The sequence below is a fragment of the Heterocephalus glaber genome, unplaced genomic scaffold (assembly GCF_053883595.1).
Source record: "Heterocephalus glaber isolate CG9 unplaced genomic scaffold, H.glaber_assembly_v1.0 deba00001454, whole genome shotgun sequence".
NCBI lineage: Eukaryota > Metazoa > Chordata > Mammalia > Rodentia > Bathyergidae > Heterocephalus > Heterocephalus glaber.
Window position 1 is genome coordinate 17,172,100 of NW_028258303.1, and position 17,346 is coordinate 17,189,445.

At 41.7% G+C, this 17,346-nt stretch overlaps 2 protein-coding genes across 9 annotated transcripts in view; one reads left to right on the forward strand and one right to left on the reverse strand.

The window, feature by feature from the left end:
* Prkg2 (protein kinase cGMP-dependent 2) overlaps window positions 1–3,153 on the reverse strand; it is a 104,590-nt gene extending 101,437 nt beyond the window's left edge. For 2 of the 4 annotated variants that reach the window (XM_004847993.3, XM_087215895.1), the window contains exon 1: window positions 3,028–3,153. In XM_004847993.3, the coding sequence (XP_004848050.2) occupies window positions 3,028–3,131 (104 nt within the window). In that variant the 5' untranslated portion in view covers window positions 3,132–3,153. Of the gene's footprint in view, window positions 1–2,416; window positions 2,565–3,027 lie in introns of those variants that run through there. The other 2 variants (XM_004847992.3, XM_087215894.1) reach the window with 2 other exon arrangements.
* Window positions 1,589–17,346, forward strand: part of LOC101697604 (uncharacterized) — a 55,357-nt gene continuing 39,599 nt past the window's right edge. For 3 of the 5 annotated variants that reach the window (XM_087215896.1, XM_087215899.1, XM_087215898.1), the window contains exon 1: window positions 1,589–2,861. In XM_087215896.1, the coding sequence (XP_087072022.1) occupies window positions 2,198–2,713 (516 nt within the window). In that variant the 5' untranslated portion in view covers window positions 1,589–2,197 and the 3' untranslated portion in view covers window positions 2,714–2,861. Of the gene's footprint in view, window positions 2,862–4,886; window positions 4,973–17,346 lie in introns of all 5 variants that reach the window. The other 2 variants (XM_087215897.1, XR_015452907.1) reach the window with 2 other exon arrangements.

Consider the following 17,346-nt stretch of genomic DNA (forward strand, 5'->3'; position numbering starts at 1 on the left):
CAAATTTGGTAGGTTCTATTCATCTATTATCAAGTACTATATTAAAAGATAAATATGGAACATACAGAAATGTAGGTCAGTAGAGTACAGCTTATAGAATTTGAGTGGTAGTGAAAAGAAAGAGAATAAAGATTTGCGAGTTGATTCTGTAGTGATTGGCTAAAAGATGGGATCATTAACCAAAAGAGCAATTTGAAGGATACAACAGTGGTTTAAATGTGGACATGCTTTTGAGGGACCTGTGGAAATTTAAGGTAGAGAAGTTTAGTAAGCAGTAAGAAATGAGAGACTAGAGAATCAAAACAAAGGGAGATCTAAAAGTAAGTAGCAGGAAAGGATACACAGGTGGAAGCTGAAGAAGTACCTCAGAGATTGGTAGTGAAGAGACAGGGAGGATCTAGGTCTATATGCGCCTGGAAAGAAGATGGAAGAAGCAATAAGAAGCTATTGCTTTGGTTAAAGCAAGAAAGGATGTAGAGTGCTTGGTATTAAAACATGAGCATGGGATGAGGTAAAGCCTCTAATATGGGGAATAAATGGATGCACACATGAGAGGAGACAAAATGATTCCAACTTATTTTTTTTAATTGGGGAAAGATTGGAGAAAAGTAGTATTTTTCACTGAACATTACATATTTATTCATTCCAACATGACACATAGGGCACCTCCATTGGCCAGTCTCTGTGACACTGGTGGAACGCAGAAGAATAAGTATGCCCTATGGGGACAGCAATGGGTCAGGATTTATACACGTGGAATCTGAAGTCTCTGAGATCATCAAAATGGAATAATTTACATACACAGAGATGACAGCTCAAGAGACAGTCCTAGAGAGATAAGATGTTAAGTCCCATTAAAAAAGAAAAAAAAAAGACAAGAATGCTTCTAAAGCTGTGTATGAACATACTGGTAATTGGATTTTTCATGGGAGAGGTGGAAAAGCAAACAATGAAGGAAAAGGAATGGTTGTACAAACAAGAGATCTAAGAAAGCTATCATAGAGGCCATGGACAGAAGATTTCTCAAGAAGGGAGCAGCCTGCAGCTCAAATCCCAGACCTGTCAAAGGAAAATGAAATTAGAGGGGAAAGCAGTGAGGTTAGCCTTTTGCAGAAGAGTGAGGGTAGAAACTCAATTACAAAAGACCACAGAAAGGGCTGATGCTGAGACTAGGAACTTCAAGATGATATTGTATGTCATCCAAAGGGTTTTTAGAAGAGCAGCAGTGTGACTATCCATAAAACCAGATAATGAACCAATGAGAAAGAAAATTAAAACACTGCTGAACAGGAGGAGATAACAAATAGGAAAACAGCCTACAGGAAGCAAGACAATCTCGGATTATAGGACTTGGCACCAAACCAGGCAGCATATACCTTCCCTGTGAGGGGATTCTCATTAGTCTCATTTCTAATGATTCCGCCTAACCAGTGTTAAGCATTCCGTGTAAAAGATGAAGATTCCTAGGCTCCATCTCATATGTGGCTCATTCTTAATTACACAGCATTCCGATGGGGAGGGCAGTCTCCAGATATCTGGAGAAATCTCCACCATATCTGCTCATACTCCACCCTGCAAAACTAAACAGGGCCACTGGAGACAGCTGCTGTTATGTTGTGTGGGACGACTCCCTTCTCCAGGAGTGAAATAGAAACTTGTAAAGAAGAAAAGAGACAATTCCTAAGGAACGGTGTGTACGGGAGTGGGGCAGCCAACAGGTGTATATTGCTCTCTTCTTTTATTTAAGAAAAAAAAAAATGTCCCTGGAAATTATGGGAACAACATGACTACCAGGAAGCCAAGTTGTCTAAGCGTCATTCTTTCTACCTCATTATTCTGCCCTCATAGTTTCTTTCTATTCTCAGCTCTGGCCTCAACTGCTATGCATTTGCGCTCTGGATCTTCTCAGGCTTGTACCTGAACCCATTTCTTTTTCCCTCATCCCCAAAGTGGCAAGTTTCTTGTTTTCGTTTGTTGGCTCTTGTTTCTTTATCACCATGAAATACAGAAACGTGGACGCGCCTCACGGCGCCGAAAGGGGCACAGGACAGCCACACAAGTTTACAAGGACTTGTGAAAGTCCTTGCCCGAGTGTTCCTCTCCTCACAGCTAGCCCCGGAGCTCGGCGAGGCACCGACTGGCTCGCACACCGCGACCGCGCCACCAAGCCCCCAGTCCAGAGGAGCAGTGGGGGAGAATGTTGTCGCCACAGGGAACCGCGACACCGAGCGACCGCTGCCACACTAAGCAAACGCAGCGCGTACACACGTCCACACGCAAACAGCACACGCAAGGACAGCTGGGTGTGGAGCCGGGGCGCACACCGCACAACGCAAAGCGTGCACACGTGTGTGCCCAACCGGGTCCCCCCACCCCCCCGCGCGCCCCCGGGACCCCAGCCTCCCAGCCCGCGAACCTCGGCAGACCTCGGGTAACTTTCCAGGTGCGCAGCTGGTCTCCTGCGTCTGCGTCCTCTCCGCGGCGCCCTCCAGCCACCGGCGGCGCGAGAGCCGAGCGCAGGTCCGCTCCGCCGCCCCAGGCGCGCGGTGCTTTGCCAGAGCCCGGGCTGCGGGCGGGCGGGGACGCAGGGGCGCTGCGGCGGGCGGACGGCTCGGGGCTGCTCCGCGGGGGTGGCGCGGAGGGGGCGCGCGGCGGGGGCGCGAGGAGGGGGCGGGGAGCAGGGGGCAAGAGGGCGGGGGTCCTCCGAGGCTGAGCGTGAAGAACCCGAAGCCGCGTCCCTAAAGGTGGAGCCACCCGCGCGCGCACCCACGCCAGCCCGAACCTTGACTCCCAGACACGGCGGTGGCAATCGCCGCAGTCTGCATTTTATATCCCATCCCCTCCAGAGGGAGGCAACTCAGGTAGGGCGATAACGGCGTGGTTGTAAGCATTCTTAAATGTTATTATTGTTTCTATTTCAAGTGTGCAGAACGAGGCTCATCTTTTCCTTCCCTCCCAGTCCCTGGTCCCTCCAGGCTGCTTTACTGCAGGCGCCCTCCACCCTGCCCGCCCTCCCCGGGCGCTTACAGGCGCGCGCATCCTGCCCGCTCCCCTCTCACTCCCGCGCCGGCTAAGAGACATGTGACCCGGGGCCGGCGCGCTCTTCCCGGACTCTGGAACCCTACTTGCATCTAGTTTGTCAGTTCACGTGACGCCGGAGGCAGTAATTGATCCGAGTTTCAAGGGACAGAGGTTATACCTCCGGAATCGGAATCGGATGTGTAGGTCTTTAGCAGGGAGCTTTCTTGATCACTCAAGCAAGTAATTTATCACTGTCCCCTCGCCTTTTGAGTACATGTCTTTTCCCTGCGGCATGCATTACGGAATATATATATATAGATATATATATATTCCGCACCCCATTATTTGCTGGAGTTGTGAAATCGCCAAGTGGCTTTCTCCCTTTCCTCCTACCCCCAGAGGAATGTCTCTGGCAAATCCACGGAGCACAAGGGCAGTTTCTGTGTTGAGGGCTGGGAGGTACAGTGAAGGTTTATTCTTCGCTGTGCATCTAGAGCCCAGCTCCCCTGGGGTTTAAACCACACGATGGCAGTGGACTCATGTGACTCCAGTATGCATCATTACATACATACACTTATAGAGAAGCGAGGCCCAGGCAAATGTGTTGAATGGGGCCATTAAGTTTCCGAGAAGGAAGAATATAGTGCTTTTTGTTTTTATGCTGACTGGAGAAAAATAAGCAAAAGTACAAAGTACTTCTTCATGATCTTAAAGCAGAATCTGTACATTAATGCTGGCCTCCAGTAAAGCCCAGTACATAAAGATCAGGGTGAAGAAAAATTCCACAGGAAAGGGGGTGATTAGTTAACTAACTAATCAGCTAACTCCCTGATTTAAGTCAGTGGATAATTTCCATGAATTTAAAAAGATGGAGGAAAGCAGGAGATTTTTTAAAGTCCTTACATTTCATGTAATCCAGGTGGTGTTTGAACTGTGGGTTGATATTTACTGAGTCATGAACTTGATGCATTGACTCAAAGCTACCATTTTAAAAAATGACATGAAGTAGAATAGCAGAGTACATAACATAGGAAGAATAAATATATAAATGTACATTATTTAATATGTAAATATATTACATAAATCTTTTGTTTCCATTAATGTATGTGTGTGTGCAGGGAGTCAACTGTGTAACATGTCCTTTCTTATTGTGCATTGAGGTCAAAGCTTGAAGAGTTACTAGTGGGGTACGGGCACTGTCTGGATCACCCAGTGAGTTGGAGTGGTAGGGAAATTTAGGTTCTCTCTTAGTAATCCTGTGCTTTGTCAATTCCGCCACGCTGAAGGAGGAGGAGGAGGAGAAGGAAAAGGGCTAGGAACCATTTCTTCAGTCCTTTATTTCATTTTTCAACAAAGGCTTTTATTAGCTACTCTATCTCAGGCCTAGTGCTAAAAACTGGGGGCTCAATGGAGAACAAATTAACTTGTCATCTCTGTCAACTTAGAGTCCAGGGGGGAGGCAGACATTAAACAAGTAAACACAAAAGTAACTATATATACAATAAATATAGGGCTGATGAACATAAGATGTATATTTAAATTTTAAAATATTTATTATTATAAGACACATTGCCATTAATCCCCCTCAAAATGCTCCGCTTTGATTAGAACACTGTTATTCTATCCCATCATTCTTGCCACTCTCTAAAGCAGTTCTGGAAGTTTTCTTTCATGAGTGTCTTTATGAGGTATGATCAAAACTACTGTGGATGCTGCTCCCAAGTGCCATCCAATGGAAAGGCAGGCTCATAAAAACATTACAACATGATCTCATCCACTGTATTCACCAGATCTGGTACTGCACGACCTCTGGTTTTTCCCCAAAGTCAAAATGACCATGAAAAGTAAATTTTTAATTGATGTAGGACAATGAGGAAGCCACAACAGAGCTAAAGACAGTCACAAAAGAGGATTTCCAGAACTACTTCGGACAAGTGGCAAGAATGATGGGGTAAGTGTGTTTAAAGCAAGGAGAGTATTTGAGGGGGGTGTTAATAGCAATGTATTTTTTAATGTAGCAGATTTTTAAAAGTTAAAAGATGATCATTCACCATACTTTGATCATACCCATGAAGAAAATTATGAATGAAAAAATATGGGATAATAATTGAGATGTGGAAGGCTGCCATTAATAATTACCACAATCTAAAATGATAAAGAAATTTATCATTTCAGATGACATGAAATCCCAAGGTCAGAAGGCTCTAGGTGGTGAATTCAGCAACTCAGTATTGTCAGGGAGGGCTCTTAGTTGTCGCCGTTATTCCTCAGCTGTCCTACCATGCCACCTTTGTCCCCAGGGCATTCCCACCTGAGGTCTCAGATGGCTGGAGCAGCTGTAGTTATTACAGTCCTGGCAGTGTCCAAGGGCAGCGGAAGAGAATGGGGAACTAACTCTTTCCCATGAACTTTGGACCGACCACTAGTCAAAGCTGAGTCAAAAGCCCAATCCTAAACGCCAGGAACAGAGGAGGAATTACCTCAGGCGATTGGCAGAAGCTCTTCAGGCTCTGCCCCTGAACTCTCCAGGTTGCTTTCTTTGAGAATTGGACAGCCGAGCACAAAAGAGAAGGTGGCATTGGATCTTGGGTAGGCAATCTAAAGTCAGGTGCAGAGACTCAGGGATGTCTTCTCCAGGAAAAGATGACATCCAAACCCAGGTGAGTGATACTCAAAGGATAAGAAGGAAAAGCCTTGCCAGGCAGAGGAGACCGCGTGTGTGAAGTCTGACTCTGCACCACGTGGTGAAGGCTTCCGTGTCATTATTTTTTCACTCTGTCCCCGAGAGGAGCCAAGCAGACCACAGAAAGCAAGCTCAAAGAGTTAAATAATCGATTAAGTTCACAGAGCTAATAAGTTGCAGGACTAACCTGTGTCATTCCAGAACACAAGAGCTTGGCCTTTCCTGCCTCTCCAGAGAGTGAGAAGTCATAAGCCACTGGCCTTTTTCCACCATTGCCTGAGAAACACAGCCCCTCTCCAAGCTCCTCTGAGATGTTTCTCTGGGCCGCAGGCAGACAGGACATGTGTTCATGTCCTTCTCCATCCTACCGGTTGTGCCCTTTCTCCTTCCTACTGCCTGTGCCCCCACTGCCCTGGGTGTCTGGTCTCTGCTAAACCTTGCCACCACAGAACGAGGGTTCTCATGACGTCAAAGCTAGAGGAAGCCTAGGGACATAGAAAGGATGAAAGGCTCTTCTCTTTGTTGACACACACAGCTAGAGAAGTCCTTGAGCAGACCTCATGTTTCTCAGAAATCTCTGTTTGGCATATTTTCACAGGGAACCACATCCAAGGGGCTGAGCTAGAAACAGATTCCAGCAATATTTCTATGCTCAATTCAGATTTTGAAGCTCCTGGACTACTAATTTCTGTTCAAACTCATCCATCCTAGGTCCTGTTTTCTGGGAATTAATTTGCACACAGACATCCCTTAGCACCCCGTCCCCATCAAATCAGCCCTGGGCTCCCAGCATTTGAACTTCGGCTCAGAGCCTCCCAGGCTCAGGCTGAGCTCTCTTTTGTGTATCCAGGAGATCTCCTGGGGTCATGAGAGGGACAAAAACCACTGTCCTGCTGGTTCACACTCCATTTTCTTACCATCTTTTGGGTTTTGCTCCCTTCTCTCATTCATTCTTTCATGCTTATTTTACAACTCTGGCCCCATTCAGTCTTACTGGGGTCATTGTGCTTCCTGATTGCCTTGCCCAACCCTAGCCAAGAAAAATTTTGATTTGCCCTTAAGGCTTCTGCTGTTTGGATTTCAGCATCACTTGACATGGTTATGAAGCAAAACCAGTTGATTGCACCACATCATTTTCATGTTTTCTAACCTCCCTACAGCCAAAGATTCCTCTATTCACCTCGATGCTCCCTCTTCCTTGCAGCCCACTGATGGTACCCGTAAGTAGTTCTCTCCTCTGTGATCCCAGAGCATTGCGCTGCCTCCACTTACAAAGACTTGTCAACCTATCTCCCTTGCTAGACTTCACAGCAGGGACTTTGTTGTATTAATTCTCATATCTCCAAAACACACATACTCAATCTCTTCATGATTTTAAAAGTTTTAAAAATTAGACTCTTTAATCTGCTGTTGTATTTCCTTTTCAAAACTTTGTCAAGATACCAGAACTTGAAAGACATCTGAATATCTAGTGTCTAATTCCTTCAAGGGAGCATATTACTAATGTCGAACTCGTACAATCTTCCAGGCCCAGCAATGGCATCATTCTCCATTCTACCCTTCTGTTTCCAAGAGGACAGTCGCCTCTGCCCTGCCAAATCCTCCCCACTGATCCCTGGTGGGAAGGAGGGTGAGCCTCACAGGCATTAACTCCTGGCATCTTGGGGCTGTTTCCCAGCCTCTCCAGGCAGCACCACAGTGGCCATGTGTCCCCCATTTTGAACTGGCAGTGCCTTGCCCATGTCCTCTTGAATATCCTCCATCCTCTACCTCTCTGTCTGAGATATTCCCACCACTTTGTCCTTAATCCCTCCTCTTCATGTCTCCTAGCTTCAACTGTTACTTCTTCATATCTGACTGGCCTTCAGAACATCCCCAGCCCTGCCCTTTATTTCAGCTATGTCTTACCCTACTATCACTTTCTACTTTGCACTATTGCTTTCTATCTGTATTTCTTTTCTTTTCCTGGGAACACCTCGAGGGCATGGTTCAAATTTGGTTCATCTTTGCTTTATCCCTGCTAGCATGCACAGAAGGCTCAATCCTGGAATTGATAGACAGCCATAACTTATTACCCGGAAGATTTATACTTATGCTTTTATAAATCTGTAGAACTTGGGGTATATGTTTTATTTTCCTTCTGGAAAAAGATAATTATTTTGAAATAATAATACTTAATTTGGAAGTTAATGTGCTTAATTAACAATCAGGTAATCATAATTCTGCTACAAAGCACCTGAACATAAATAAACAGGTATAATTTTCTAGTTCTATCTGCATTAACTTTCCTAAATGGTGATCTTTTTCTAATTATGAGCGTTCATTAAGTAATATAGCCATTGCATACTAACTATGCAACAGGTTCCCAGAGCTTTGCATCCCACTATTCAATGCTATTTCAAAGTAACATGGGCCACTTGTCCAACATTTTGACCTTTAAACCCCTCAGTCTTACCATATCCAGTATCCTGCACTTCACTCAGCTTTCGCCATCCACTCCATCAATCATGCCTGCGAATTCCACTAACATTTCTGATTCTGATAATGTAAATATACCCCCAGGCATATTTTGCCCTGCCTGTCTCCAAGGCCCCTGCAATGGTTCATGCTGTCCTCAGATTTGCAAAGCTGTTAATGGTGTCATTGACCTCATCCTCCCTAGGACTGAGGGTTACACTCACCATAGAGGGATCCTCAGTAGCTCCAATCCTCTGTGCTGACCTGACTGAACCCACAGAAGCTCAGGCTTGCCCAGATGCTGCCTGGAAGGACCAAATCACAACCCATAAATACAGTGAAATTAATGCCCTGTAGAGTTGACTTTGACCACCGAGAAACAGGAGCCAGGATGAAGACAACAGATAAATTGTTCACTCTTCCTGCCCACCCAGGAGCTGTTCAAAGAGCTAATGGTTCTGTACTTCTTGCTGCCCTAGCATGTCTCAGCTACTAGTTTTGTTTCCAGAGACGCTTAGACAGATTGGTAATGCACCACCCTGAATCTGCATTTTCTCCTGGTCTTTCTCATTTCTGCCCCTCCACTCCCCCCCCCCTTCTCTCTTTTGCTCACTCCTGCTGCCATAGGCTAATAACCTGAGCAAAGTCTTCCATTTCTATATTAGGGAACCCAAGTTAAGACAAGATATTATAATTTATGTCTACTGCCTTTCACCCTTCAAGTTTATTTGCTCAATTACTTTCTCTTCATGTGTGTTTACCTCATGGGAACCTTTAACTCTTTCACTTTCTATTTTTCTGTGTCTTCAATCTGCTCCTCAACTGTTTAGAGCAGTGCATTATTTCACTCTCTTGGTGTCTTGCCTTAATCTTCTGTCTTTCAACATTCAGGTAAAGTGCCCATCCTAGAGGAAGCCTGCTTTTCACCTTCTCTTTCTTAAATTTAGACAATGAGTATTAGTGGAAAAGGTAGATACAGGCCTGTCATAGGCTAGCATGGGTCTTTGCTTCAGTGGTCCTGGAAATTAAACCTGAAACAACAGCATGAATGTACACAGAAAGATTGTTATAGAAAAGAAATAAAACTGATGGTCCTATAGGAAAGAGAGAGAAAAGTTGGCTATTCCACAGACAGAGGAATGGCTCCTCCACAGACCAAAAGATCGCCAAGAGGAGATTTTATTAGGGAAATGCATTATAATGAGACGTAACAAAATGTAGGATTAGTTCTCTGTCAGATCTGTCACCATCTTTGCACCAGTGCTCTCCAGTTTGCCCACACAGCCTACCTTCTTATCTCAAGGACTACATCAGCTTACTCTTAACTGACAGTCCCATTTACTTTCCACCTTTTATTGACCAAAGTTGCAGGTGCCCTTTTAATTCTCTTTAAAGCTGCTACTTTAAAGTTCTGCTATTCCCCCTCCAGTCTCAGGCCTGTTCTCCTAAACTTAAAATCTGGGCCAGTGGTAACAGATTCAACTGGTAAAGCTATTCTAGAGAGCCATTTGGCAAGATTTACTCAAATTGCAAATATGTACAATCCATCAGCAGTTCCACTTCTGAGTATACTCTATATCCTGGAAAAATTCTCACATAGATCCATAAGAGGATTTGCACAATGGTGTGTCTACTGCAAGTTCATTTCTGTTGGTATGATTAGGTGATTAGGGTGTCCATCTCTGAGAGGACAGTTATGTACATTATATGGATGGATATATAATATGTCACAGAAAATTGTACAGTCCTTAACAGTAACAGATTAGATACTGAGAAAGTAAAATGATATACCTTTAAAATATAGTATCTAGTAGAAAATGGAGAAATATGATATCTGTATACATAACACAATATCCTTTGCATAAATTAAGACTATATAAAATACAATAATATTCACTTTGCAAAGACATATACAAATAAAAATAACCAAAATACACAAATGAGAATGTTCAACCATGCAGGAGATGGAAGTAGAATATTTGAATAAAGGAAATAGTAGAGGAAACCCCAGGAGAGGAAAGACAGGAAATAAACACACACATAAAAGAGACATTGTCTAATATTGATGAGTGTTGTAAAGACTGTAGAACGGGAGGATACAGGTTTAGTGTGGAGTGCTACTTTGAGAGTGAGGCCCGGATGGTAACATGAAGCCCAAAACAGGTTGATAGAGGGGAAGGGCATGCCAGGCAGAGGGCAGAGGGGAGAGTGACCATGGGGCCAGAAGGAGCTTGCAGCATTTCAGGGGCAGAGAGAGACCAGGATGTCAGGAGAGTGTAATATGGAGGAAGATGATCCAAGACAGGACAAGGAAGGTAAGCCCGGGGGCAGATAAAGCCCTTTAAATGATGATAAGAAGTTTGCTACTGTGATTTGTTGATATCAGTGTCACTTAGGTACTAAATACTCCATGGTAATCCTGCTGAATTTACTTGGTCAGCTTTCTTTTGCTTTACTGTAATGAAAATGATAAACCTTTTCCTCTTCAAACCTTCATTTCAGCATCACTATTCATAGTAGTTGGCCTCACTGACTTCACAGAGCAAATAATAATATTATTAGGGTTGAATTATGCCCCCAAATTCATATGAATTATGCCCCCAAATTCATATGAATTATGCCATCTAGCTAGTCAAATGTACATATATGATTGTATATATAAATATACATATACATGTATATTGGAAGTAGGAGATTAGGGCGCGGGCAAGCCAGATAACCAACTTGGCAGAATGTGTCAGAATTCAAAAAAACCCACAGTTAGTCTTTTGAGTCATTTGTTTCATTAAAAAAGAAAAGACCTATGTAGAGCCTAGGACCCCTAAATGACTCCAGGCTTAGATCCTGAGCACTGTTCATGGGACCAATCAGAAAAGCACTATTCCTAATTTTTCATTTGAATGTGCTGTTCACAGGACCAATCAGAAGAGGTTCTTCTCAATCCTTCATTTACATGTGGGCAGGGCCAATCAAAAGACTATTGATTTCTCACTTACATCTGTCCAGAGGCCAAGCAAGTTTTTCGATAGGACAGTTTACACTGGTGTGAGGCCAAGTGAGTTTGTGACAGGACAACTGTCCCAATACCATGTTTCCATGAGGTGGGGACCAATTCAGCTATTTCGGATACTAAAGGCCTTTCCTGTTATCCTCCTGGCACTGTGAGCCTCCTTCACTGATCAGCTCTTGCCCTACATGATGTCTTTTTTTCACCTTCAATACCTCTGCACCCCTGCTACCTTTTCTGTGTGTCTTGCCAAATTCTTTGTTCAGGATGCCAAGTATCTGTAAAGAAGCCACCAGGACTCCCATCTAGTAACATATACACAATAGAATACATTTTACTTCAGAAAACAAAAGGAATAATTTATCCATATCAAAACTCAAAATTTTTAAGCTATAAAAATGTTTTTTTCTAAATATATATGTTTGAATTTTGAATGAGATGTCAGTATATTTTAATGTGCTTAATATGTTGTGGAGGTAGAGCCCACAAAAGTGAGGATGCATAGGGCCTATAAAGATTATAGAAGAGTTCTGCCTCCAGTGTTTCCTCAATGCCTTTACAGCAAAGCTTCGAATCTTTAATGTGCTTTCCAAGATGCATTTTGTAGCTTGCCTTGGGAGGTTTCCTTATCAGAAATACACTGATCTCCAAGGAGGCTCTGGCCAGTGCTCCCCCAACTGTAGTGCAAATCTCATCACTGTGAAAATGCAGGTTCTGACCCAACAGGGTCAAAATGTAAGGCATTTTTCAGAAGCTCATTGATAGCAGGGGTCACATTGTATTTTAAGGCCCCTGATGTGCTCTTACTTGCTGAATTGAGCTGGGTATAGGAGGTAAGTTAGCTGGAGAACTGTGTGTGAGTGTGTGTGCGCATGTGCATTTACACTCTAGATATCCACACATACAGCCTTGGTGCTGCCTCCCAAGCCCATTTCTACAATGATAGAATCAGCTGAACCTTTAATCAAGGCTGTTTATAATTATCTATTCCTGTGCCTTTATTAGGATTGAACTGTGAACTCCAGTGCACCCCAGATGAGATTTTCTTTATGGTAATCACTCAGTGAATTTCAGTGAATAACATAATGATGTGAAAAACCTACCCAACCATAACTTCTCTCCGGAATTCAACAGGGCTCTGGAATGCTGGGGATACTTCTGACCCACAGGCAACTGATGATGTGCAGTAACCGGGAATGGTTAGCTGTTTGGATGCATATGTTACACATCCCAGCAAATAGAAATGACACAGAGCAACAGTTCTATGAACCCATCCATAGATATAAATTTTAAAATAACACTATGCCTATCTAGCAATTGCTAGGGTTACAGAGCTATTTTATAATAGTGTCTGGTTTTTACTTTAGGTTTATTTGTTATTTATGTGGTGTTATATACTGGTTTATATTGGAAGCACTGACAACTTTACCACCAAAGTAATGAAAGATAAATGAAAATAATTTGAGTGTTTTTCCTTGGATCTTTTAGAGTATTATGCCATATAGACATGGGCTATTATTTGCTCATCTATTAAAACAGCCAGAAACCTCATTTCAACTACATTTATCTTTTCATGTAACCATTCAAAAGAAACTGAATCCATTAGGATCTCATTGAAGATATAAAGTTGTCTCATTTCCCAAATGCAGACTGCCTGTAACTGATTCTTCCTCCCAGAAAGTCCTCCAGATACCAGAGGTTTCATTTCATCTGTAAGCAATATTTCCCCCCTGAAATAAGGGTAATTGAGAATCCTGTTTAGTTTCAGTCCTGCATTGGGTCAAATTGTTTTTCAGATTTTGCTTGTTCTGTGTAAACAGTGTACCACTAAGTGAGCTTATTTGACGCCATCATTCCAGACACAACCATCTGTTTCAAGACAGCAAATAATAAATCATTTCCAGACCTGTGTGTAGCCAATATGTTGCATGAGGAAGCCTCAAAACACAGCTTCATAGTCCTAGCACATTGTCAAATGCTTAACCTCCATTTCATGACTTTACCAATGGGAGTAACTACAGATTAACCTAAGGTATGGCATAGTCTCTCTTTTTTTGCTACTTGTTACTGACTTCATAACTTACACATGTAGTTTCCTTTTGGAGACTCTAATTGGGGGTAAACTACCATTTTAATGGTCCTGTGTCATATGTTTACAAGAGGTGCCTGTGTTAATGAAATATAATAAGGATTTTATGCATGGTTTGTCATAGTCTCTAGTTATTTCCTTTTATAAGAGTCAAGGTTCAGTGACTATTTATCAGGGAGCAGCCACAGGATACACAAGAGCTTTTTACACTATGTGTTTGCAAATATTTACAAATTGTACCAAACACATACTGGGTGGTCAAAAAACTTTTCCTCAATAAGTGCATAAATATTTCTACGCTACTTAGCTGTAAGACCAGAGGTGAATATTTGGGGTGAGGGGAACACTTTAACAAAAGGGAGAATGTTTCTGGATCAATATTTTAAATTTTATATTTTTATTTTAAATCTTACAAATTGATTAATAGTTAATTTTTTCATTACTGAATGGCTTCTTTATTGAAAGAACATTTCAGAAACTACAGAATTAGCAACCATCCAACAGCTGATTGTATTGACTTGCCCTTGGACAGGTTTTGTGTGGGTGAGGTCCCATGGTGCTAGGAGACAAACACTTTGAGAGATTTAGAGGAGAATGAACAAGAGAATTTGGCATCAGGCCAGAGATGAAGTGCCCAATTCTAGCTACAGATTCCTGAGTAGCAGGAGAACTGCACTTGGAGAGACATAGGATAGAGGAATAAAGCAGGAAAGAGGAATAATGCCTGGTTCTAGCTGCAGATTCCTGGGCAGCAGGAGAACTGTTCTTGGAGAGACATAGGATAAAGGCAAATATCCTTAACTGTGTAAATGGCCCTGCTGCCTCCAACCTACAAGCTAACAAGAAGGAAATATCCTTCTACAAGGCTTCCTGAGATTCCATGGGGGTCTGAAACTTCTTGTGAGTTCTTGTCTAATTCAGTGGTTCTCACATTTTGGTATTAAAAGACTTTCATAGTATTAAAATTATTGAGGACCCTAACATGTTTTTGTTTACATTGGTTATATCTATCAATATTTATCATATTCAAAATTAAAACCACAAAAGTTTTATATTTATTCATTCAAAATAACTATTATAAAACCATTACATATTAGCATAAAAATAACTCCCAGAAAATATTAAAGAGAAGCATTGTGTGTATAATAAATATGATACATATAAATATATATATATTGCAAATCTCTTTAATGTTGAATTTAACAACAGTGAAAAGAGCAGGTAAGGTCTCAGCATTGCCATAATACTCATTCTAATTGGCTGAATAGGTTTTGGGGACTTCCTTTGGTCCCTAGACCACTGCTCTAATTTAGGATCCCCATACTATTTCATATGTCACAGATGGTCATAAAAGCAACTACTACTGTGATTGTCTCTGAGTTTTAGCCAGTGGCTCAATTAGCTTCCCCAAGCTCCAGCTGCCAAAGAAAAAAGAAAAAATAGGGGACTGTTACTCATAATGTTACTCAGCTGGGAGATGCTTTCTCAATTCCCATGTACAAGTGAGTAAATAAATGATTAAAATAATACTTTAATCTCTCTCTTAATTTTTTTTTTTGAACATGTAATTAGATTGTCATTCCCATCATGAAGATAGATTAGCTGCATTCAATCTGAAGATAACCGATTACACAAACTTTTGGGACTTTGTATGATCTTTTATGACTTACTCATAACCTTGTAAAATTCAGAGGAAAACTACCACAGATAGGTCTTCTTGTCATTTGTCATCATTCATTCATGTGTTTACTGATTGATCAAATCATTCATTCAACCAATAGATTTTATTCCAGAGAGTCAAAATTTAAAAAGGAAAAGCCTCTGTTCCCAGAAGTTTAGAGCATAATAGACAATGTTATAATTCCATAATCCAGACATACATGGGCCAAGGATTTAGCTTAGTGGTTCTGCTGCTTTCTTTGCAAGTGCAAGGATCCGAGTTCGATCCCTGGTACCAAAAAGAAAAAAAAAAAACACATTCAAATCATATCCAAACATACATTTATTCAGCATATGTAATCTAGTCAAATACTTATTACATTCCTACATGTGCTATTACTGAAATAGATACAAAAAGGATTCATTTCTAGAATGCAAGTTACTGAGCAAGTTACTATGTAAATAAAACATATTAAGTCTCATTAAAATTAATTGTAGAGCTCCTTAAGAAATTTAGAGAGGAGGGCCAGGGATTTAGCTCAGTGATTTCACTGCCTGCTGCACAAGTGCAAGGAACTGAGTTCGATCCCCGGTACCAAAAAAAAAAAAAAAAGAAAGAAATTTAGAGAGAAAGAGAATATTTGTTTGGGAGTACATATTAAGAAAGATTTCTGTCGCCGCCTGTTGGGCAAGGACAAGGACCCGAGTTCAATCCCCAAAGAAAGAAAGAAAGAAAGAAAGAAAGAAAGAAAGAAAGAAAGAAAGAAAGAAAAAAAGAAAGAAAGAAAGAAAAAAAGATTTCTGGCTTGGCAAGAAGCTAGGAGGAGCATTGATTCTGTCTGAAAGACCTAGGTTCTACTGTCAATCAACTCCACCAGTTTCTGAACTCTGTAAGCCTGAATCTTACAGTAACACATGAAAAAGCGATCTTGGTTGTCATAATCAGAGAAGTCCTTTAGGTGGAAATGAACAGAGCATACATTCTAGGTGAAAAAAAAAAAAAAGAACCATACATGCAAAACCAGTGTATCCAGGAAAAGCAGTGTATCCAGGAAATAAAACTAACTTGATAAAGACTAGTAAAATACCATGGTGCCCTTATTAAGGTCAGTCATTCATAGCTTCTGTTTAAATATCACTCCTTTGCAACACCTAATAAGATACAAAGTTGCCAATAGAGTATCTCACAACCTGGTAGAAAAAAGACAGAGTAAATACGTGAGCATAAGACAGTTTTTATCACAGTTTTTATCAGCAAGTGAGTATGATGGAAATGGGCTTAGTAGTGAGCTGGAGTGCAGATACCATTCAGAGACACCAAGCATGCTGTAGATTCTTTCCTTTGTGAAATTATGACTTTACAACATCAAGTTTAGATTGAGAGTCTGAAGAGTACATTCGTAAATATTCTCTTCAACAAAAACCAGTGGATTATAAATCCTTCATTTCTGGTGCATAAAATTACACATGAAAGTACAGTGGTGGCACTTTTACCCAGCGTGAGGCTCCCCTGCCATGCAGATACAGTGCTGCCAGTGCAGCTGCCTCCATAGACAGGCTGGTCCTGGGAGAAGAGAGGCCACATGGGCACATTGTATTCCATAATATATGCCCTCTGTGTCAGCTTTCTAGGACTACTGTACCAAAATAGCACAGACTGGATGCTTAAAACAGCAGGAATATATGTGTCACAGTTCCAGAACGTACAAGACTGAAGATGTTGGCATTTCTTTTTCCCTTTAAAACCTATAGGAGAGAATCCTTCTTTGCCTCCTCTTAGCTTCTGGTGGTAACCATCAGTCCCTGGCATTCCTTAGATTGTAGTGTAGAACTTTAGTCTTTGGTTCTTTCATGCCATAGCATTCTCTTTATGTCAGAATTTCCCCTTTCTATAGGACACTTGCCCTACTGGATGAGAGCCCACCCTAAGGAGCTCATCTTAACTTGATGGCATCTGTAAAGACCCATTTCCAAATAAAGTCATGTTCACAAGTACCAGGGGTTAGGGCTTCCATATATCTTTGATAGGATCACAGTTCAACTCCTAACGGTATACTTAGTTACTTTCGGAAATTAGTCAGTTGGGGAGGGGGCAAAAGCCCTCTTTCTAAGGGTTTAAACCTACCTGAAATAAAATGCAGAATCAAAAACCAATGAATCAGAGTATCTTTGAATCACACGATTCAAAGTCGATTGGCGTATCATTTATGAGCCAAGGAGCAATGTGCTGTATCTAGAATATAGGTTTGAAACAAATTATGAAAATCCAGGGTGACCATTTGGGCATTGAGGAGCTATTGATGTTTTCAAGTAACAATGCAATATGATCAAAGTTGTGCTGCAGAAAGGCTGCTCTGGCAGTAGTGTGAATAAGAAAGTTCAGAGAAAAAGATAAGAAACAGAGATAGCAATTAAGAAACCACTGCAAAA